The sequence below is a fragment of the Chiloscyllium plagiosum genome, unplaced genomic scaffold (genome assembly GCF_037043375.1).
Source record: "Chiloscyllium plagiosum isolate Xiang-an unplaced genomic scaffold, Cpla_swu_hap1 HiC_scaffold_1, whole genome shotgun sequence".
NCBI lineage: Eukaryota > Metazoa > Chordata > Chondrichthyes > Orectolobiformes > Hemiscylliidae > Chiloscyllium > Chiloscyllium plagiosum.
In genome coordinates this window covers 21,977,630-22,001,824 of record NW_028270139.1, presented here as the reverse complement: position 1 = coordinate 22,001,824, position 24,195 = coordinate 21,977,630, and the positions used below count along the sequence as shown (strand labels likewise).

The following is a 24,195-nucleotide window of genomic DNA, read 5'->3' as shown; positions in this document are numbered from 1 at the left end:
CCACTTACAATAGAAGATACAGAATGGAAAACCAATCCAAACTGTGATTGATAGATTCTATTGATTGGTGATTTTTCAAACCTGGTATTAATGTAAAGTCTCATTAAAGGAAGGTATAGATGAGACTAATTGATAAGTATCTCTTGGAGGTGTTTGCATCCTTTGCCCAGGAACATTTAAAAAAACAAACCACAACCTGACCATTCAAGGGAAAAAAGGCAAAGATTTTGAGACAGATGCCACCCCTTAACATTTACCACCAGACTTTCAGGTAAGATTATCTGAAATTCCAACAACGATTCATCACAAGATATATGTAGCCTGACATTGAGATATCAGTAAGAGTGCAACCAATGGCGACTTACTTAATTAACATTTGGAAATGCATAGTTAATGTGTCCAGAGATGTGACAGAACATTTTAAAATGATGAAGTCATTGAAATAGATCACATAGAAACCAACCCTGAAACAATCAAGATAGGATTGAGGATATTGGAAGCTGTCAAAATTAAGCAGAAATATGAAATGTGGATTAAGAAAATTAGAGATAGAATTGTCACAGAGCTATCCACAAGTGAATAGAGAACTGTAGAAGCAGGTTCATGTGTGATCTGTTGTTTGAAATTTAGGTAATTGCAACATACAAATAGTTTAGAATCAGTAGCACACATGTAAAACATTAAAAAAATGACTTGATGGATGATCTGCAGACATGGTAGTGCTCACATTACAGGTAAGGTTATTCCTGGTGACAGGTCAAGAATTTGTGTTGTTAACAATAACTTTGGTGCATTACCCTATGGTGTCTGATTAAGTAGTTAGGAAATTAAACCAATAACTTTGTAATAGCTAGGCTAGACAGGAGCCATTTATGATAAATCAGTAACAATACTTCTCCTTGTTAGGTGATTGTAAGAAGTGATGTTATAAAATCTTACGAACCTAATTCAAATTTTATAGGTAGTTCTCGCTCATGCTCTCAAGGAAGATTTCATAGCAGTCTACTATGAAATCACAATATACTGCTGCCAGAGGAAATCAATCATCTGGGCATTGTTCTAATTCCATGTTCTAACTAATCCAAGATCATCAGCTGGGCCCACAATGTGAAGCATTGGCATGTGCTAGAAGCTGTATACAAAATATTCAAGACCCTGTTTTATGCAGGCAAAAGCAATTTGTACATACATTGCACTTTTTTTTAAAACAAGTTCATGGACAGAGCCAAACTGATGCAAGCCAGAACAACTCCCTAATCAATCATTTGAGAATTAAGATTGATAGTTAATTGCTATCGCTGAATCTCTTTTCTCCCCCTGAAGTCTGTTTCTTGCGTCATGACCTTTGTGAATACAAGATTAAAGGTTTCAATTTGTAACCTCCTTTTAACAATTAAGTGATGCCTTGATCCTGGTATCTTCCCTTTGCTGGAGTATTTTGTAAGTTCTCCTACCTAAAATAATAGTTATTCCACCTAACATTTTTTTGTGCTAGAAAATACTTAAAATATTTCCAGTCTTATCTTTCCCTGTTGTCATAATCCATTATGTTGGTATAAAGAAACCTAGCTTTTAAATTCCAGAGAACAGAGTGGACATAATATATGGGCTCGAAAATGTGTCTATGTGGACACTGAAGATCAGCCTGTCAGCATATGTTTCACTTTGAAATAAACGTACTTACAGCATTGGAAAGGTTGACTTATTTTACCACATTTTCTCTCAACTAATTTCTGTACTCAACATAGAATCACAGTACAAAACAACTTGCACAGTTGTTAAGAAGTCCCAAAGCATTTTAATCACTGTTAGATAGAAAAACTGTGGTCATCTAATTTGCACAAAGGTCACCCAAACTGCAAGTCAGATGCATGATTTTGATGATAATTATGGAAGGGATATTGGCAGTGACTCTTCTTCAATTACTGAAATATGAACCTTTAGCCCACCTGAATAGGAGACAGAACTTCTGCTAACACCCTACATGAAAGATTATGCTTCTGACAATTCAGCAATCTCCCAATATTGTGCTTAAGTGTCAGCCCACATGATGCTTTGATGGAATACAGCTTGAACCCTCAATCTGCCTATTCAAATGTGCAAGTGTTTCTGACTGAGCAAAAACACTATAAAGTGATTATTGAGGTTTGTTATTGGTGGAAGACATCAAGATCAGTCAAGTGCAAATTTGGGTGGTGGAAAAAGAGATTTGCTGACTGCATTTGTCACTGTCTTCCATTGTGGCAACAAAAACAACTCAGAAGTCATGGCTAGATCCCAAATTTGGAAATGCACCAATAAAGGCTAGTTCTCTCGAACAGCCTTTTAACAAAAAGAGTTTTTATTCTTTCACAGAACATGGGTGTCACTGTCAAGGCCAACATATTTTGGCCTTTGAGAAGATGCTGCTGAGACAACGTTTTGAGCTGCTCAACAGGACTACAGGCAGACCTGTACCAATGTGGAAAGAAGTGCCTGAATTTTGGTCTAGTGACCATGAAAGAACAGTGATATACGTCCAAGTCAAGGATGGCATGAATTGAAAAACAGTATGCAGCTGGTGATGATGTTTCCATAAAGTTTTGTCCTTGTCCCAAGTGTCAAAGTTGAGAGTTTAGAAGGTGCTATCAATACAGATTTGCGTTGTTGCAGTGCATCTTGTAGAGGTTGCCACTCCAAGTCAGTAGCAGAGGGAGTGAATATTAAAGTCAGTGTGTATGCTTCTGATCAAGTGGGCTGTTTTTTATCTGGATGTTTTCGAGCTTCTTGAGAATTCTGAGCTGTATTCCTTCTTTCAGAAAGCAACTGGACAGTATTCAGTCATACTCAAGATTGTGCTTTGTAGATGGTGGACAAGCTTAGGGAGTCAGGTGAGTTACTCAGTGCTGAGTCTTGGACTCTGACCTGCTCTTCTCTGCACAGTATTCATATGGTTAGTCCAGTTCTGTTTCTGGTCAATGGCAACACCTGCCCCCAGGGATGATTTCGTCGGGGATTTAGCAATGATAATACAGGGAATGTCAAAAGGATGTGGTTCAAATCTCTCTTGTTGGAGATGGTCTTTGACTGGCAATTTTGAGAGATGAATGTCACTTACCCCAATCCTGAATGTTGCCAGATCTCGCTGTATATCGACCCTGACTGCTTCAGTATCTTAGGAGTTGCAAATGGAACAAAATGTTGTACAGCAGACATTCTCAGATCAGACTTTATGATTTAAGGAAGATCAATGATGAAGTAGCTGAAGATGGTTGGACCTAAAACACTATCCGTAGGAACTCAGAGGATTCCAGTGGCACAGTCCGCACCTATTAGTTAGGAGATCCAGGTTCAAGTCCCATCTGCTCCAGGGGTGACCACAGTTTTGTTTGGGCTCCTTGAAGCCACACTTGGTCAGAAGCTGCCATAATATCAAGGGCAGTAACGATCAGCTCAGTTGAATTGAATTGAATTGGATTTACTGACACGTGTACCGAGGCACAGTGAAAAGCAGACCACAGAGTTAAATAGCACAGATAGTAAATAATAGGTAAATAGTGGCAAAACAAAAACACAGGTACAGGTGAATGTTAAGAGTTTGAGGGTCCATTCAGTATTGTAACAACAGTAGGGTAGAAACTGTTTTGAAACCGGCTGGTGCAGATTCAGGCTTCTGTACCTTCTCCCTGATGGTAGAGGTTGTAGAAAAGCATTGCCAGGGTGGGATGGATCTTCGAGAATGCTGGCGGCCTTTCCTTGATAACGGGCCTGGTAGATGGATTCTGTAGATGGGAGGTCGGCCTTTGTGATTGTCCGGACCCAGTTCACCACTCTCTGTAACTGTCTCAGATCTTGAATGGTATAGTTACCATACAGGCAGTGATACATCCAGACAGAATGCTCTATAAAAGTTGGCAAGGGTATTCACCGTCATGCCAAATTTCCTCAGCTGCCTGAGGAAGAGGAGACGTGTTGGGCCTTTGTAACTAATGCATCCACATGAAGAGTCCAAGCAAGCTTGTTTTGGATGACCACTCCCAGGAGCTTGATACTCTCCTCGCGTTCCACCTCTGTGCTGTTAATGTGTAGGGGGGCATGAGTAACATCCCGACAAAAGTCAGTAATGAGTTCCTTGGTTTTGCCGGCATTGAGAGTGAGGTTGTTCTTAGTGCACCATTTTTCCAGGCCTTCCAGTCTCATCTGTAGCCTGTTTTGTCGTTATCTGAAATTCAACCGACTATCAGCAAACTTGTAAATGGCGACACAGCCTGGTATTTGGCGACACAGTCATGTGTATATAGCGAGTACAGTAGGGGGCTGAGTACGCACCCCTGGGGGGCTCCAGTGTTGAGTGTTAGTAGGATGAAATAATATTCCCAATCTTCACTGATTGTGGCCTGTGGGTCAGGAAACGGAGGATCCAGTTCCAGAGAGTGGGGCTTCGTTTGAGATCACTAAGTTTAGTAATCAGTCTTGAGGGGAAAATAGTGTTGAAGGCTGAACTGTAGTCAATGAGTAGGAGTCTTACGTAGTTGTTCTTGGTGTCAAGTGATATGGCATCTGACGTGGATCTGTTGGTCGATTAGGCAAATTGGAGTGGGTCAAGAATAGTGGGGAGGCTGGAGTTGATTAATGCCATGACCATCCTTTCAAAGCACTTTATGATCACTGGACGGTAGTAATTGAGACATGCTGCATGAGCCTTCTTAGGCACAGGGATGATATTGGCCCTCTTGAAACAGGCGAGGACAGTGGCCTGCTGGTGGGATAGGTTGAAGATGTCCGAGAAGACCTCTGCCAGTTGATTTGCACATGCTCTGATTATGCGGCTGAGTACTCTGCCTGGCCCCATCGCTTTCCTACAATTCACACAAAGGAAAATTGATCTGACCTCTGATGCAATGACTTTGGCATAGGTTTGTCAGGACTTACGGAAAAGGTGTTACCTCTCCGCCGAAATTCTGCTCAAAGCCAGCAAAGAAGGCGTTGAGACAATCTGGGAGGGATGTCTCCTATCGTCTGCTATCTTACAATGTTTCTTTTTAGAACTTGTGATGTCATTCAACTGTGGAATTCAGTTGTGGAATTCAACACTTTTGTAAGGCTGCAATGAAGTCTGGAGCCAAGCGATCAGGCAGAACCAAAACTGAGCGTGGTCAATGACACCTTCCGTCACTTTGCTGATGACAGAAAGCAGTCTAAGGGGATGGTAATTGGCTGAATTTTCCAAGCCAGGTTCTGTCCACTTTTTTTTGTGGACATAACCTACTTGGAAAATTTCACCATTGCAACATAGATGCCAGTGTTATAGGTAGCCTTTCGTTAATTTATGGTGTTTACAACAGCAACAAGATTCCAGTTTATTCATTAATCCAGTTCCTCCATTGTAAATTGAAATAGGAGCTTTGGAGCCTTTAGCCACAACGGATGTCATAATTCTATTATGGAAACAGTCAGGAATCTAACTTCAGGCACAGCAGATGGTAGGGACAACAATGAGAAGGGAGGCAGTCAACATAGATCTCTGTTTGTTGTACTTAAATGCAAGCAGTGTATGATGAAACATGAGGGCAAGGTAACTAGTATTATAAAATAAAATTGCAAGAGCCTTTTATAGATCTTCAAAAAGACAAGAGAAAGACAACAGTGGACAATGGACTGCTGGAAAACAAGGCTAGAGAAATAGCCACAGGGAAACAAAGGAATGACAAGAGAAGTGAATAGGTTCTTTGCATTAGTTTTCGCAGTGGAAGACATACCAGAACTTCGAAAGAATTAGGAGGCACAGGTGAGTGAAGTTGCCATCACTAATGCGAAGGTGTTGGAAAAACCAAAAGGTTTGAAGGTGGATAAATCATCCATACAAGATGGATTACATGCAAGGGTTCCGAAGGAGATAGCAGGGGAGACTGTGGCAATCTTTCAGGAATCACTGGAGTCAGGAAAGGTCCCAGAGGACTGGTAACTGGCTGATGTAACACCCCTGTTTAAAGGAGGGAGGGAAGAAGAAGACAGAAAAGCAAATGCCGTTAAGTTTGGCCTCAGTTATTGGGTAGATTTGAGTGATCATTAATAAGGATGAGATCACTGAATACATGGACGCGCGTGGAAAGATAGGATGGTGTCAGCACAGCCTCGTCAAGGGGAGGTCATGTCTGACAAATCTGTTAGAGCTCTTTGGCAGTGGTAATAGGCAAGTTAGTCAAAGGAGAGCCAATGGATATGATCTATTTGGATTTCCAGAAGCTCTTTGACAAGGTACTGCACAGGGGACAGCTACATAAGAGCCCATGGCATTAGGGGCAAGATATTGGCATGGATGGAGGATTAACTGACTGGCAGAGAGTAGCAAAAGAAGAGTCTTTTTCATGATTGCAGATAGTGACTAGTGAGTTCCACAGGCATCAGTGTTGGGACAACTATCCATGCTGTATATTAGTGATCTGGATGAAGAAACTGAGAGCATTGTTGCTAAGTTTGCAGATGCAACAAAGGTAGGTGGAGGGACAGATATTGCTGAGGAAGTGGAGAGACTAGATAAGGACTTGGAAAGGCTAGGACAGGAGGTAAAGAAGTAGCAGCTGGAATTAATATGGGAAAGTGTACAGTTATGCACTTTGATAGGGAGAATACAGACATAGACTATTTTCTAAACAGGGGAAAGGCATCAGAAATCTAAAGCAAAAGGGGACTTGGGAGTTCTGGGTCAGGATTCTCTGAAGGTTAACATGCTGATTCAATTGTCAGTTAGGAAGGCAAATGCAATGTTAACATTCACCACAACAGGGCTAGAATACAAGAGCAGAAATGTATTGCTGAGGCTGCAAAAGGCTCTGGTCAGACCTCATTTGGAATATTATGAATAGTTTTAGGTTCCATATCTAAGGAATGATGTGTTGATGTTGGAGGGGTTCCAGAGGAGGTTTACAAGAATGATCTTGGGCCTGAGGGCTTGTCATGCAAGGAGTAGGTGAGGACTGTGGGTCTGTACTTGACATAGGTTAGAAGGATGAAAGAGGATCAGATTAAAATTTATAGAATATTGAAAGGCCTGCATAGAATGGACATGGGGAAGCTGTTTCCACTAGTAAGAGAGACTAGGACCCAAGGGTACACCCCTCAGAGTGAAGGAACGATCCTTTAGAACTAAGAGACAGAGAAATTTCTTCAGCCAGAGAATGGTGAATCTGTGGAACTCATTGCCTCAGATGGCTGTGGAAGTCAAGTCATTGAGTGTGTTTAAGACTGAGATGAATAGGTTCTTAATCAGTAAGGGAATCAAAGGTTACAGGGAGAAGACAGGAGAATGAGATCAAATTGATTGAATAGCAGAGCAGACTCAATGGCCTGAATGGCTTAGTTCTTCTCTTATGGCATTATTCATCATTTTCTTTCCTTCAATAATGTTCTCTTTTCCAAGGTGTTGGCTCCTTGCCCAAGTACACTTGCCCTGAGGTACCACATTCAAGCATGAGGTATGATTGGGAATATCAGGTTATGCAACCATCACGGAGCTACTGCAGCTACCTGTCTTCACCAGACGATCATGCGTGTACACTTCTGTTGGAACAGATTGATCAGGTGAATGAACTCTGGACAACGTTCCCTTCCTTAACCTTGGGATGCTGAGACCACTTGCAGCAACTAAACAGTTGCCCCAGCTGGAATTAATCAGATGACTTTATAGAGGTTTATAAAATCATGAGGAGCAAGGATAGGGTGAATAGCCAAAGTCTTTTTTTCCCCAGGGCAGGGGAGTCCAAACACTAGAGGGCATAGGTATAAAGTGAGAGGGGAAAGATTTAAAATAGACCTGAGAGGCAACCTTTTCCATGATTAGGATGGGGGGGGGGGGGGGGGGGGGGGAGTGGTGCAGGAGGAGAAGGATAGAGCACATGAATGGAATGAGCTGCCAGAGGGAATGTTGGAGGCAGATACAATTACAACATCTAAAAGGCAACTGAATGGGTACATGAAAGGGAAAGGGGACTAGGTCAGATTGGGATGTCTGGTTGGCACAGACAAGTTGGACCAAAGGATCTGTTTCTGTGGTGTACGGGTCTACATCAGTGTATACTGGAAGCTGATTGGGGGATCTACACAATAGATCCAGCTTGGCTAATGGATAAATTGAGCTAATTTTAAAACAAAAATCAAGCTACGAAGATTTTGTTCTTCTGATTGTAGACTTTGAATTGTTTATATTTTGTTAGAACACTATAGCGCAAAATTACTGAGCCACTATGTTTCCTTACTTAGGCATCAGATCTAAACCATTTTTTCACTCACTTTCAAATGAGAAGCCTTCAAGTAGTCATATATCGCTGGACAAGCTCTCAAAACGAAGCAACTCTCCACCCCTTTTCAGCGGGTGCAAAGCTGATACTGGGATCACCTGAACAAAAGACAAGATAGGAGAGGTTCACCATATGACAGAGGAATAATCCCAGGTTTACACTGGTTATAGAGCCTGGCCTTTCAGCTGTGAACATTACAAAAGCACAGGTGTGGTGAAAGGGTTAAAATTATGTCCCAATACATGTGTGAATCTTATTATGAATATGTTACCGGAATGGAAGGTGTTGCTTAGTCTTGCCCTGTTGTTCGCATGAATATGTTACCGGAATGGAAGGTGTTGCTTAATCTTGCCCTGTTGTTCGCATGAATATGTTACCGGAATGGAAGGTGTTGCTTAGTCTTGCCCTGTTGTTCGCATGAATGTTTAGATCTCGAAAGAGTATATAAGCTGGGAAAGTCCCCAGTTCGGTAGAGTCTGCTCCGGGTTACGTTTAACCGCCGAGCGTGGGTTGTTGGCAACCGCTCTACGAGAACTGACGGCTCCCAGTTCCGGTAACATGTAGAGTGAGTATAAACCAGACCCGTTGTAAGTACGAGACCTGGTTGAGGCGACACTGCGGGGAATAAAATACTTATATTCTAGCAAACTCGTCTCTTGGTTCTTTTCTCCTGGTCTGTGTCAGACTACTCTCCTGCGAACCCGATCCTTGAGAATTTATAAAACATTTTGGCGTAGTCGGCAGGATCAATCGCAATTGGGGAGAGATTTTGATACAGAACAATGTTTGGGAAAAGGACTAAGAAACCAGAAGAACAAACTGTGGAGGTCCCAACCGTCCCAGGATGGCAGGGACCGTGGCATGACGTGGCAGTTTGTTTGAGGAATGGTGGGGGGCGACCGGAAAACTGGGAAGCCGAGGGCGTAGGAACCCCAGTGTCGCTGCTGTCTACCCTTGAGAGGATCCCAGTCCTGCCGAAGAACCCCTTGCCTGGGGTACAGCGGAGGATGTGGGCAAATGGTGGGGGGCGACCGGAAAACTGGGAAGCCGAGGGCGTAGGAACCCCAGTGTCGCTGCTGTCTACCCTTGAGAGGATCCCAGTCCTGCCGAAGAACCCCTTGCCTGGGGTACAGCGGAGGATGTGGGCAAATGGTGGGGGGCGACCGGAAAACTGGGAAGCCGAGGGCGTAGGAACCCCAGTGTCGCTGCTGTCCACCCTTGAGAAGATCTCAGTCCTGCCGAAGAACCCCTTGCCTGGGGTACAGCGGAGGATGTGGGCATGTGCGGCGGCTTGTAGACAACAGTCAGACAAGCGCCAAAAAGCTGAAGCAGAATTAGCCCTCCTGAAACATGAGCAGGGACTCAGTTCGGGAGATGCCTCTATGTTGAGGCAGGAAGTTATGAAGTTAAAGGCTGAATTGACAGCATTAACTGAACTAGCAGGACGAACTATTATGTATCTGTCTGCTAAGAAACGGAAAGAGAAAAGGAAGGTCCCTCGAACCCCGGACCCAGTACAAGTGCGGGCATTTGTTGCACAATTAAATAATGGGGATCGATGGGATATCGACCATTGGGACGGAAATATTTGGGGAGATTCAGATGATCAGTATGAAGATGACCCACCCGTACTCCAGGCTAAACCAGTAGTTAGGAGAAAACAAGTCCAGAGACGCCTCCCGGTGCAGCGGGAAGTAATGTTAGATGGGGAAGGGAATCCCATACGGAATGAACAGGGGGAGGCAATTATGCATGAATTACCGCGGGCTTAGCCTCCTGCGGAATTGGGATTTTGGTCCCGGAAATTGCCCCCGGCAGGGGAACGATACACCCCCTTGGAGAAACAATTGTTATCATGTTACTGGAGCTTGGTGGAAACTGAAGCTCTAACTATTGGACATGAAGTGATCATGAGAACAGCTATTCCTATCCTCCCGTGGGTACTCAGTGACCCCACTACCCACAGGATAGGAACCGCCCAAGAGAGCAGCATTATCAAATGGAAATGGTACGTGTCAGAAAGAGTGCGGACTGGACAAAAGGGAGTGTCAGTCCTGCATGAGCAAGTGGCGGAGGCCCCTGAGGAAGGGGAAAAGCGGTTTGAGGTGATTGAGTATAAAGAATCACCTGTCAAGATGGGCAAACGGTATGATGAACTGACCCTGGATGAACAAACCACGGCTTGGTTTGTAGATGGGTCAGCCCAATGGAAGGCAGGACAACGTAGATGGAAAGCTGCCGCTTTTAATCCGAAACAAGGTATAACCCTAGAAGAACTAGGCGAGGGGAAAAGTAGTCAGTGGGCAGAATTAAAAGCAGTACATATGGTGGTCATGCAAGCGGGGGTCATGGGAGTTTATTTGTTTTCTGACTCCTGGTCAGTGGTTAATGGCATGACCCAATGGATGCCAACTTGGCAGGCCAATCAGTGGATGATTCAGAATAGGGAGGTATGGGGTAAACAATTATGGGAAGATATATGGGTGAAGGCTCGACATCTAGATATATATATTACCCATGTAGACGCTCATACATCCCGAAATGATGCGGAAGCTTTACATAACCGATATGTAGACGGCATTGTCCGAGCCATGAGTGTACAAAGGGGCACCTCAGTGGACTTGGCTAGATGGGCACACCTTAAGGCCGGACACTGGGGAGTGCAAGGAACCTTGCAGTGGGCTCGAGATCGGGGAATAGATCTTATGGTAGATGATGTCAAGACTGCAGTAAATCAATGCGAGCAGTGTCAGCATCAACGGCAGGGAGTGCCCCAACATATGATGGGACATATACACCGAGGAGAGGGACCGGGACAGAGCTGGCAAATGGACTTTGTGGGTCCATTACCTTCCTCACAAGGATGTAACCATATATGTACAGCTGTGGACACTATGTCTGGGGTTTTGGTAGCCCATCCCTGTCGACATAACAATCAACAGGCTACCTTACGGTGTTTAGATTTGATCGAACAATTTTATGGATTGCCCATACAGGTCCAGAGTGACAATGGCTCCCATTTCACAGGAGGGATGGTGAAGCAGTGGTGTCATGATAACCATGTGGAGTGGATTTATCACGTGCCCTACCATCCACAAGCTGCGGGACTTATTGAACGAATGAACGGGCTTCTAAAATCCTCCCTGCGAAAGGCAGGAGGATGTAATAATTTAACAGGTTGGAAGAAACAATTGATTCGGGTAGTAAAGCAAATTAATAACCGCCCATTGGGAAACGGGGTGACGCCCTTGAATCGGATGATACGGGTGTGTGATACCCCAAAGGCACAGCCTATTAAAATGTGGAAATTTGCTAAGGAAGCTAATATTCCCGTAAGGGCCACACCGGCTTCGGCTGGACTGGACTTACGAGCGTTAACTACACAGACTTTGGTCCAACAAAAACCTACGGTGATTAAGACCGGATTAGGATTGATTTGTCCCCCTGGAACCTATGGGCATATCCTCCCGCGATCGGGATTGTCACTAAAGGGGATTGATGTAATGGCAGGAGTAATTGACGCGGACTACCAAGGAGAATTGGGAGTAGTCCTGGTCAACATCACATCTGAACCTTTTGTGATACAGAAGGGAGACAGAATAGCACAATTAGTTATTAAACCATGTAACCTTACAACGGTGGAAGAGACGGGAGCTCCCGTTAAGGTTACTGAGCGTGGGACGGGGGGATTTGGGTCTACTGACACTAAGGGTGCCAAGGTATGGGTAGCCAGACAACTGGTCCCCCCAAACCGGCAGAGATCATAGCCCAAGGAAAAGACAGTCTGGTCACCATTATGTATCCTGGGGAATCAGTCTGGAGGAGTGTGCCAGCTCAGTCGTTGGTACCCTTATCGAAACAAAATGTAGGTTGGAAAATTAGTAGTGAGGAACGACAGCAAGATGATTTTAAGTGCGCGGCAAATCAATGGTGTACAATTTTAGATCTCACGAGTGATTGTCAAATGTATACTTGTGTACGATGTTATAAGGGGAGAAATGTAACTTTGATAACCCCTAACTGTACATTGATGTTGAATGCAACGGTGAATATGTGTCATTGGAATATAACCGCTCGTGAATGTGAAAGCTCAAACGGGACACGATGGAACATCACGACTGGAGAGGAGGACATCTGGATCAGCAATGGAACAGTTATTCAAAACCGGACTCGAATGTTATGGCTGATCTTGGTGTGCCCTAATGTCTCTGACGCGCACCGCACACAGTTGGCTCCCATTATGTCAACTTGTCAGCAGATGGCCCAGGCAGTACTGCACACTGATGTTCACTGGCAGGTGCGGCTGCCGGCTATCCCAGAATGCCAACATAAGAGGAGGCGGCGTGCATGGTACAACACCCTGCTGGGAGGTGCAGGAACTGTTATGGGTATCTCGAATGCTATTGACTCTGAGGTAACCCGTACTAAATTATCTAACACGGGACAAGCCACCTCACAAGGACTACACACTATTGGAAGATGGATGCCATCCGTAATGATGACTCAAGGAGAAACAGCTAAAATATTGATACAATCCCTGCAATGGGAACTAGATGTCTGGGGTGCCACCCAGGAACTGTTTGAGAACATTACAGCTCAGTTAAATTGGACTGCCTGTCATATTCAAATGTTGCACGCACAAATACAGAAAGAACGATTTTTGCGTGTGGTAACATCCCCCAATGTACAAGCGGGGAGGGGAATATGGAATGTATCCGAGAAACTGTGGATGATGACACATCTAGAGAAAACATGGTGTAATACAACTATGTGTAGAGGGCATTTTGTTACCATGAATGTAACCCACACTGTTATGGTCTGTCGATATTATGTATTACCAGTGATTACATCTTCTGGATATTATTTTCTGAAGACAAGGGGGCAGTGGTTTAGCCCAGATACCAATATTACCTATGATCTGTCCGCTTGTGAACAGACTGATCAGGGAAAAATTTGCCTACTGATGGACAGATATCGGGACCCTTGCTTGACTAAGGGAACGGCCCTGTGCGAATGGACTGTTGAAACTCCAAGGGACATGATGTGGCAGATTGGGCCACACACGCTCTGTGTGGCTACCAATAACCCACATCCTACGCTTCCCACAGTACCGTTCGCGGGATGCCTCTCAAATGTCTATCAGTGGCAATGGCAGAATCAGACCTATCTGTTAACCAATTATAGCAGTGCTCTCCACTTTACCAAGGTGCAGTGGAAAGTGCTGATGAATCCTTGGAACATTTCCCTGGATCGGTTTAAGCAAGCATTGGACCGATCCGAGGAGCTTAAGCAGATATTACGAAAGCAACAAACCAATGTCACCAAGGTTACAGTGTCTACCTTTATACATGGACAGGAGGTAGTACACGCTGCCCATGTAGTGGAAGTAGAGTCAGCTCATCATTGGTGGGATATGTTGAGTGGTATGTCCTCCACTGCGGGGAAGTTCCTATTCCCACCCTTATCGATCCTGGTAGGAGTCCTGGTGATCTTAACATGCTGTAATATCCTGACTTGCTTGTATATTTGGCGTGTACGTAGACGCTTGTTGGAAAAAATATATATGGGCATGATGTAACACATGTATTGGGCCAATCAGTGGAATGTGGTGAAAGGGTTAAAATTATGTCCCAATACATGTGTGAATCTTATTATGAATATGTTACCGGAATGGAAGGTGTTGCTTAGTCTTGCCCTGTTGTTCGCATGAATGTTTAGATCTCGAAAGAGTATATAAGCTGGGAAAGTCCCCAGTTCGGTAGAGTCTGCTCCGGGTTACGTTTAACCGCCGAGCGTGGGTTGTTGGCAACCGCTCTACGAGAACTGACGGCTCCCAGTTCCGGTAACATGTAGAGTGAGTATAAACCAGACCCGTTGTAAGTACGAGACCTGGTTGAGGCGACACTGCGGGGAATAAAATACTTATATTCTAGCAAACTCGTCTCTCGGTTCTTTTCTCCTGGTCTGTGTCAGACTACTCTCCTGCGAACCCGATCCTTGAGAATTTATAAAACAACAGGTTGAGAAACAGCACACAGAACTGTTTGCTATCAAAATTAAACGTGCTGATTGAATACACCAGCCTACAGAACCAGAAGTTCCAAGGGATCACAATGTCATAATTGCAAAGTTAAAAATCACACAACACCACGTTATAGTCCAAACTATACCCTGGACTATAACCTGGTGTTGTATGATTTTTAACTTTGTGCACTCCAGTCCAACACCAGCATCTCAAAATCATAATTGCAAGTTTGTCTTACAAAAAAAACCAAGATGCTTTGCTTTATCTCACTCGATCTTATAATTTGTTGTCCTATTTTAATATTCCAATCATAGAGCTGGCAAGCACGGAAACTGACCCTTTGGCATGGACAAGTTGGACCAATCAGCCATCCCAAGTAAATCTGGTCCCATTTGCCAGCATTAGGTCCCTATCCCTCTAAACCCTTCCTATTCATGTACCCATCCAGGTGTCTTTTAAACGTTGTAATTGTACCTGTCTCCACCACTTACTCTGGCAGCTCATTTCATACATGTGAAAAAGTTGCCCCTCAGGTCTCTTTTAAATCTTTCCCCTCTCACCTTAAACATAATTCTAATTCTGGACACCCCAACCCAGGGAAAAGACCTTATACATGCCCCTGTAAAAGGTCACCCCTCAGCCTCCAACTCTTCAGGGAAAACAGCCCCAGCCTATTCAACCTCTCCCTATCGCTCAAACCCTCTAACAATCTCCTTTGTTGCAGACATTCCACAATTTACGCTCCTTTTCCACATGGGATTAAGTGGAAAACATTCCCAGTAAAAAGCAGTGTTGAGGTACAAGGCAGAGGTACTGAACTTGTGTTTGCTCTGGCATTCCCTGCCAGCATTCCTGCTCTCCCAGTGATGACACACACACATCAGAATATGATATTCACAGATACTGATCACTCTCCATTAATTGGCTGCTTCTGGATTAGTGGTGCTGGAAGAGCACAGCAATTCAGGCAGCATCCGAGGACAGGCAAAATCGACGTTTCAGGCAAAAGCCCTTCATCAGGAATTAATTGGCTGCTGTTCACTTAGGAGTCAAGGCAGAGAATTTGTGAACAGTTTCACTGTTGATCTCACCCTGTGCTCATCCAGGAGCTATATCCAACAGGAACTACTAGACAGCAAATTAACCTGGAATGTGTGTTTGGCAGTCTGAATAAAAGGAAAGGGAGGGAAAGGGTAGTTGCTATTTCCCCAGCACATTCATGAGACGAGGGTTGGGACTTCATTATCAGGGAGGGAAGATCGTTTCCCAACGCTGACAAGAGAAAGGAAGGTGGCATTTTGCTGGAAGTGGTCAAAATGTAGAGGATGACCTCTTGATACAGAGAGTAATTAGAAGGGGAAACCTTAAAGTGGTTCTACAGGGTGAAAAGTGACGTGGTGACAGCAGACATGAGAAGACATGATTGAGAGTCTCATCATACACACTGAACAGAAAACTTCAGTTAAGTACAAATGAAAATGCAATAGAAGCAGTGATACGAAATGGGATGCCAGGAAAACTGTAAAGTCCATCAGACCCAGTCCAGACTACAATAACTATCATTCCAGACCCCTCTGCAGCTGGACTATCCTCCTGGAAATACTGCTCTCTGTAGTTCAGCTTGCCTGGACTACCTTTGTATGGTTCCATCCTTATTTATCCAGCTGTAGCTGACTCATCTCCAATATTTAATGTTTCTACCTCAGCACGACTACCTACATAATCCTCCCTGGATCCAATGTATACTTGGCCCTCCTCCATGAATAAATAGTTCCATTTGGTGACAACTTATAGACACATGGTTAACTTCCATGTACGTATTGATGATAGGCAGCAGCACCACCTTTCAGTCTGCCTTCCACCTCCATGTTGTCAGATTGTGTAGGAAATCCAGCCTTGAATGCGGCGCCATTTTCCTCAGCTGAAGCATGGAAACACCAAAACGTCTAGCATCTCCGTTCACTGTCAGTGCTCCTCTTAAACTTGACAGCAGCAGAGTCTGCCCACGCACATTTAAGTGTGGAAACCGTGCTCTCAGAGATTCACATTTTTCCATAACTTTCATTGTTGAAGTGCCCTCCACAGAACGCAATCATTGGGAAGTTACCAAACTGATGAGAACCCTTTTGTTCCTTTAAAAAATTCCAAAATGACAATATCCTGCAAATACAATGTTATCATGTCTTCATCACTTCACCTGACGAAGGGACTGAAAGTTTGTGATTTCAAATAAACCTGTTGGACTATAACCTGGTGTCGAGTGATTTCTGACTTTTGTCCACGCTAGTCCTACACAGGCATCTCCACATCATGGCTTTCCATAAATGAGCCAATGTCAACATTCTTGAAAACTATTATCTCATCTCCAAGCTCCCTTTCCTCATGGTGAACTTGGACATGTTGCCACGTTTCGACTCTGCCTCCATCTCTCCCAGAATTCCATGCTTTGCCTCTCTAATATTCTGTGACTGTGACAAAGGTAAACTATCTTTTCTTGCCCTGTCAGCCACGACAAAGGCTACAGACCACACCATTATCCTCCAATGCCTTTGTATTGTTGTCTAGCTATGAGAGACTATCCTTACGTGGTTGCACTGTTATCTCATTGCAGCCACAAATCATTTACAATGGTTTATCTTCTTTCTCCAATACCAGTGGCTTTGATGTTCCACAAGTATCTATCCTTTGTCCCGCCTATCTTTCATTTACATGCTGCACTTTTGCAACATCCTGCAAAGGCGCTGTGTTAATTTTCTCACTCTCAACTTCCAGCTCCTTCTCTCCACGATTTATTTCAACTTCTCCAATGATCAGAATGCTTCTCTGATATCCAGTACTGGATGAGCAGAAACTCCCCCATTTAAGAACCAGAGGCATTGTTCTCCACAAACAATGGAGAAGCTATCACTTTCTGTCCCCAATCCAAACCCAATTTCCTCTCCCTGGCAACTGTCCTGAGAGTAAACCAAATCTGTTTGCAGCCCTGGTGTCACATTTGAGCCAAATGCCCAAATTCATGTCACATGTATTTTACTGAGATAATACCTTGAGGGGGCTGGCTGCATATGCTGTATTGCTGAGCATTCAATTAGAACTTGAATTGGTACCAGGTTCGAACTGATGTTAGGAAGGTGAAAATAGCACAGGAATGTAGCTGCAGGCACAGCCCATCAAACCTGTCCTATCAATAAGATCAAGGTTTATCATCTAGCTCGACTTTGCTGCATTATCTACATGTTTCTTAATGTCATTAGCCTCTAGAATCTATTTCTGTCTCAAAAATGCTCAATGATTAAGCTTGCGTTGGCTCTGGAGTAGAGGATTCCAAAGTTTCACCATGTGGCAAAATGTTCAAAGTCTCCAGTGAGGAAAGGGAGCTTGGAGACGGGATGCTAGTTTGCAAGAATGTTAACACTAACTCATTTTTAGGAAGTCATGATAAAGAAATTCCTCATTTCAGTCTTAAATAATGTATCCCATATTCTTAGACTATGTTCCTTGATTCTAGCCTCCCCAGTCATGGGAAATATCCCATCTATATCCATGCTGTCACAGGCTGTAAAGATTTTGTGCATTTCAATGAGACCATCTTTCATTCTTTGAAACTCTAGGGAATATCAGCACAGTTTCTTCAATCATTGACCTTCCTTCCATTATAAAGGCAGAAGTGGGGATATTTGCTGCAATGTTCAGTCCCATTTGTGACTCCTCATATTGAAGCAGTCCACATCAATATGCAGCATAACTTAGACAATATCCAGGTTTGGACTAACAAGTGGCAAGTTACATTTTTGCCACACAGACAATGGCCATCTCGTACACGAGAAAATCTTTGTTGCGCCTGAACCTTCAATGGCATCACCGTCCGAATGCTCTCCCTTTCAATACCCTGGAGGGTACCAGGAAACAAACTGCTGATAAAGGCAGGTCAGCTGTAAGGAATTCTGTGGTAACTAAATCACCTGTTTCCCCAAAGCCTGACAACCATTGGCAAGGCACAACTCAGGAATGTGGTGGAATACTTCCTACTTGCCCGGATGGGTACAACTCCAAAAATACTCCAGAAACACAACCCATCAAGGGGAAAGCACCTCGCTTGACTGACATTCCATCCACCATCTTCACCAGTCACTCCTTTCACTACTGATGGACAGAGGCAAAAGTGTGAACCATCTACAAAATGCACCACAGTAACTTACCAAGACTCCCCTGGCAGCACCCTCCCAATCCAGAAGGACAACACATGCATGGGAACACTACCACCTCCAAATCCCCGTCCTCCACTGTGCTGGGTCAAAATCTTGGAATTCCTTCCCAAACACCATAATAGCTATCACAACACCCCAAGGGCTGTAGAGATTCAAGAAAAGACAGCTTATTATCAGCTGCCCGGCAATTAGGGATGGGCAATAAATGCTGGCCTTGGCATCCACATCCCTTCAATGAATGGAAAAAAAAACCCTCTTCTCACAAGACAATCCCACTATACCAGGATCAGTTTGGTGAACCTCCATTGCACTTTCTACAACTATATCCTTCATTAGGTAAGAAGGCCAAACTGTACACTGTAATTCCAGCATTCGTCTCACCAATATATTTGCAGCCAGACATTTTACTTTTGGATTCAAATTTCCTTGTGTTACCATTTGCCTTCCTATTGATTGTTGCACACTAACTTTAGGATTTGGACCCAGGTCCCTTGGATACCACACTTCCTGCCCTCTCTATATTCGTTCACATTATATTTCATTTTCCATATTTTTCAGCATTCACTACTCCCAATCCTAGTCTCAGAGACAGTCCCAGAGATTGTCAATTTTCCTGCTCCTCGGATGCTGCCTGACTGCTGTGCTTTTCCAGCACACTCTAATCTTGACTGATCTCCAGCATCTGCAGTACCCACTTCTACCCAGAGATTGAGAGGAAGATTTAAGGAGACTGTGGCAACTTACAATCCCATGTAGTTTTGTGGTGTCCCACCAGAGATTGCTCGTCATAGAGGCAACATTTATTTGAAGTCTGCAATGACTAGCATCATTTTGCAACTGCTTGTAAAATCCAGACCATTTCCTTTGGTCACAACTACTAACTCTGACCACTAATACCAATTCAATCATCCTCTCTGTTCCTCTTTCAGGGTGAACCAGACAGTTATCAACTTTGGTATCCAACTCAGCTCCAGCTGAACTTCCTCTCGCATATGGTCTCATCACAAAGACTGCCTACTGACACCTCATCCTATCACCTGCTGTTACCCAGGTCTCAGTCCATTTCCCCTTATCACCTTGCAGCTACCATCTTCAGATTCCACAATACTCACTTAAACTCACATCCCAATACTGTAAGCTGCAGCTCATCTACAACTTGGTGTCCAGATTCTAACGTATAGCAAGTCCTTTTAAATCATTTTTGTTGACCTACACCAGCCCCGGTACCCAATGCCTTCCATTTAAAACTCCCATCCTAAAGTCCCATTTGTGGCTTCTCTCATCTCTAGTTCTGTAACTGACTTTGGCATGACTTCTCTTCATCCACTCCAATTCTGAACTCTCAAATAAAAGCAAAATAGTGCACATGTTGGAAATCCGAAACAAACAAATATAATGCTGGAGAAACTCAGTAGATCTGGCAGCACCTGTGTAGAGACAAACAGAATTAACATTTCAGGTCCAGTATCACTTTCTCAGAACTAAAAGGTGCTGGAAAACGGTATACCCATCTTCAAAAGTTCTACATTTCTCTCTGACAGGATTTCAAAAGTATTAACAAAACTATCTTCTAACACCTTTCAATTCTAAACAAGAGTCGTGTCAGACTCAAACATTAACTCTGATTCTCTCTCCACAGATTCTGCAAGACTGGTGGAATTTCTCCAACATTCTCTGTTTGTTTCCAATTTTGAACTCTGCTCCTCTGGCACTGGCCTCATCTGCGTTTCCTCCCTTCCAACTCTTCACTGGCAGCCCTGGCTTGAAAAGACGTCACACGACACCAGTTTATCGTCCAACAGGTTTATTTAAAATCACAAGTCAGTTGAAGTGATGAAGGAGCAGTGCTCCGAAAGCTTGTGATTTTAAATAAACCTGTTTGACTATAACCTCGTGCCCTGTGACTTGCGACTCTGTCCAGCCCAGTCCAACAATGGCATGTCCACATCTTGAAAAGTAATTCACTGTTATAAAACGCTTTGCAATCCCATGAGGACATGAAAGACATTATATCAATGCAAGTTCTTTCTTTTCACAGTTATCAAACTGTCTTCAAGGTTTAACCGAAGCAACTGCTTGGAGGTCAAAGAACATTATAGCACAGGAACAGGCCCTTCAGCCCTCCAAGCCTGCACCGATTCAGATCCTCTATCTAAACCTGCGGCCTATTTTCTAAGGATCTGTATCCCTCTACTCCCTGTCCATTCATGTACCTGTCTAGATACATCTTAAATGATGCTATCGTTCCCACTTCTACCACCTCTACTGATAACACATTCCAGACATCCACCACCCTCTGCGTAAAGAACTGTCCACATATATCTCCCCTAAACTTTTCCCCTCTCACTTTGAACTCGTGACCCCCAGTAATTGAGTCCTCCACGCTGGGAAAAGGTTTCTTGCTATCTACCCTGTTTATACCTCTCATGATTGTGTAGGCCTCAATCCGGTCCTCCCTCAATCACCTTCTTCCCAATGAAAATAATCCTAATCTACTCAATCTCTCCTCATAGCTTTCATCCTCGATACTAGGCAACTTCCTGGTGAACCTCCTCTGCACCCTCTCCAAAGCATCCACATTATTTTGGTAATGTAGCGACCAGAACTGTATGCAGTATTCCAAATGTGGCCAAACCAAACTCTTATACAACTGTAACATGACCAATGAGGGAAAGCATGCCCTACTGACCTGCGTTGCCACCTTCAGGGTACAATGGACCTGACCACCCAGATCTCTCTGTAAATCAATTTTCCCGAGGACTTTTCTATTTACTGTATAGCTCATTCTGGAATTGCATCTTCCAAAATGCATCACCTCACATTTGCCCGGTTTGAACTATATCTGCCATTTCTCTGCCCAACTCTCCAATCTATCTAGATTCTGCTGTAATCTCTGACAGTCCCCTTCACTATCTGCTACTCCACTCATCTTAGGTGTCACCTGCAAACTTGCTGATGATCACAAACAACAGTGGTCCCAGCGCAGATCCCTGTGGGACACCACTGGTCACAGGTCTCCATTTTGAGAAGCTCCCTTCCACCACTACTCTCTGCCTCTTGTCGCCCAACCGGTTCTCTATCCATCTAGCTAGAACACCCTGAATACCATGCAAATTCACCTTCTTCATCAGTCTACCATGGGGAACCTTATCAAATGCCTTACTAAAGTCTTCATCAATCAACTTTGTCACCTCTTCAAAGAATTCTGTTAGGTTTGTAAGACATGATCTTCCCTGCACAAAATCATGCTGTCTATCACTGATAGGCACTTTCTTCCAAACGGTTATATTCTATCCCTTAATATCTTCCTTTCCTACCACTGACATGAGGCTCACAGGTCTGTAATAATCTGGATTATCCCTGCTACCATTCTTAAACTGTGAAGTGAGTGTTCACTACCATAACTGTTCCTTGTTACACAAAGCTCAATTTTAAAAATATACAGAATTCAGAAATTTAGAAGTTTAGCCAAACAGCAATCCTTGTACCAGACAAGAAAATAAAAGTTAACATTTTGGGAGTGGACTTGTATACACACTGAGGATACAGATCTGACATTGGTAGCTCAGTACAAGTTTCAATCTTGAATGTTATTCAACTAAAGTGAATTTCCAACAAAATTTTGTTTCATGAAAATAACATCAGGTGACAACTAACATGCCAGAGGGAATTTTCAAAACAGTCGCTAATCAAGTATGGAGTAAGACAGGAGGCAGTTTACAGGTTAAGGGTTAAAATGAATTTAATGACTGTAAGGAGCAGAATATTCAAGTTCTCTCAGGACTTAAATGACCTTATTCATTTATGAAATAATTAAAGCATTTCACTGTTCCCTGGTTCTTCTTCTACATTTTAATTCTTCAGCAATTTCAGAGCAATGAAAACTCGATTTTCACATGTAAAGTATCACAAACGCTACCATGCAGTGATGTATTACTTTGCACATCCTTTTGCTAGTGATATCAAAATTAATTTCACAATCCAAAGGAAAAATAACTCAAAACACAACACTGTAACAGAAAACAAGATAAAGCCCAAGAGACTAAGATGATTTCAACCAGGAAGAAACCAACGACTTAATTGCGAAAGTTAAACAGAAAAGTTAAAAATCATTTTAACTCAGACTTTAAATATTTATCACACACATACAATTTTGTCCAGTTGTTCTAATATCATGACTGTTTAAAACACCAAAGAGCATATCAAAAGGATTGGGTCTCTGATAAACCGACAAGTGCATTCCCAATGAATTACTTTGGCACAGCTTAATGTGCAGATTTTAGATCTGCAATTTTGAAAATAAATATAATTGGCACCATAAATACTTCACACTATTATCAAAATTATAACTCTTTGAACGAATTGCACCAAAACCACTCCAAGTCAACCAGGCCTAGTTTTTGCATTTTTAATTAAAAATTGTCACCAAAATAAAATTAGAACCAATACCTACAAATAACTTCAGAAGTGGGTTGTGGGTATTAAACATATAGTGCTCTGATCTACACTTTAAACAAAAAAAAGTGCAGTTTAGGCCCAGTACTTTCCTTCAGGTTAAATTTGAAAAGTTGTACAGACACATTGCAGTGTGACTGGAACAGGTTTAATATATAAAAAAAATTGTCTTCTCAGAAACCTTTGGTGCAACAGACAAAGTTTACACATAATGAAGAAGCCACCAGAAATAATTTTTTTTGAAAAAAAAAAGCAGCCTTTTTTGTTTGGAGGGAGGGTTGACATTTTCTGTTTGATGAATTTCTGTTTTGCTCCAGGCCTCAAAATGTCCACCGAGTCTCCATTTGAGCAGCAGCCCACTCAGGGTGAGCTCTTGCTGAAGGACTTCCTCAGATTGCTCCCTGGCAGCAAACATGGGGTCAGAGCGTGCGACAAGCTCGCCCCAAAAAAAATACACACACAGATCTCTAATGCATCTGACGATTCTCTCGAGAGACAGTATACCTGAGGAATTACCTTTCTCTCTCTCTCTCTGTTGTTACTGAATTTCCAGGCTACACTCCTGCTGCAGTTACCATTCCCCACACGCAACGCACAACTACAATCTGCTCTACAGCACCACATAGTGGTGGCCTCACTCTGCACCTTTACCAACTGGCATCTTCCCTCCCCTCTTGCTGTAGCAGGTTATTTGATGGGGAAACCCATCTCCAGTACTGAGTTAACACCCCTGGCCTTCCACAGAGATATTTGACACTTTTATTTCCTTTTATTTGATCACCGTTTGATTAGATTAGGCGTGGAAACAGGCCACTCGGACCAACAAGTCCACACACCGACCCTCCAAAGAGCACCCCACCCAGACCCATTCTTCTACAATTGAACAGGCTGGCAGATGAGAATATTGCTTTTTCAAAGTTTGGATCTTAAGAAATTTTTTTTTTGGGCAGCACGGTGGGTCAGTGGTTAGCACTACTGCCTCACAGCGCCCAGGACCTGGGTTCAATTCCAGCCTTGGGCTGGAATTTGCACATGTGTGGAGTTTGCACATTCTCCCTGTGTCTCTGTGGGTTTCCTCCAGGTGCTCCAGTCCAACACCGGCATCTCCAAATCAGGTCTGGGTGGGTTACTCTTCGGAGGGTCAGCGTGGACTTGGTCCAAAGGACCTGTTTCCATACGGGTAGCATGGTGGCTCAGTGGTTAGCACTGCTGTCCTATAGTGCCAGGGACC

At 43.5% G+C, this 24,195-nt stretch overlaps 2 protein-coding genes across 6 annotated transcripts in view; one reads left to right on the top strand and one right to left on the bottom strand.

The window, feature by feature from the left end:
- Positions 1 to 23,548, bottom strand: part of LOC122553760 (protein transport protein Sec24B-like) — a 131,644-nt gene extending 108,096 nt beyond the window's left edge. For 2 of the 5 annotated variants that reach the window (XM_043698051.2, XM_087980220.1), the window contains exons 1-2: positions 23,481 to 23,516; positions 8,269 to 8,374 (exon numbers count right to left, since the gene is read on the bottom strand). The gene's annotated coding sequence lies outside the window, so the exon portion shown is untranslated. Of the gene's footprint in view, positions 1 to 8,268; positions 8,375 to 23,480 lie in introns of all 5 variants that reach the window. The other 3 variants (XM_043698070.2, XM_043698078.2, XM_043698060.2) reach the window with 2 other exon arrangements.
- LOC148152082 (uncharacterized) lies at positions 9,059 to 14,211 on the top strand. The gene is made up of 2 exons (XM_087980968.1): positions 9,059 to 10,042; positions 12,268 to 14,211. Exons 1-2 carry the CDS (start codon positions 9,059 to 9,061, stop codon positions 13,852 to 13,854), a joined length of 2,571 nt encoding a protein of 856 aa, XP_087837094.1. The 3' UTR covers positions 13,855 to 14,211.
- Positions 23,549 to 24,195: the final 647 nt, after the last annotated feature.

What these genes read in the sequence shown, in the direction of transcription:
- LOC148152082 (XM_087980968.1), top strand. Translation starts at nt 9,059, where the DNA reads ATGTTTGGGAAAAGGACTAAGAAACCAGAAGAACAAACTGTGGAGGTC. An exon ending in TTATGCATGAATTACCGCGG is followed by an intron (nt 10,043 to 12,267) that starts GCTTAGCCTCCT and finishes CGATGTTATAAG; the next exon opens with GGGAGAAATGTAACTTTGAT.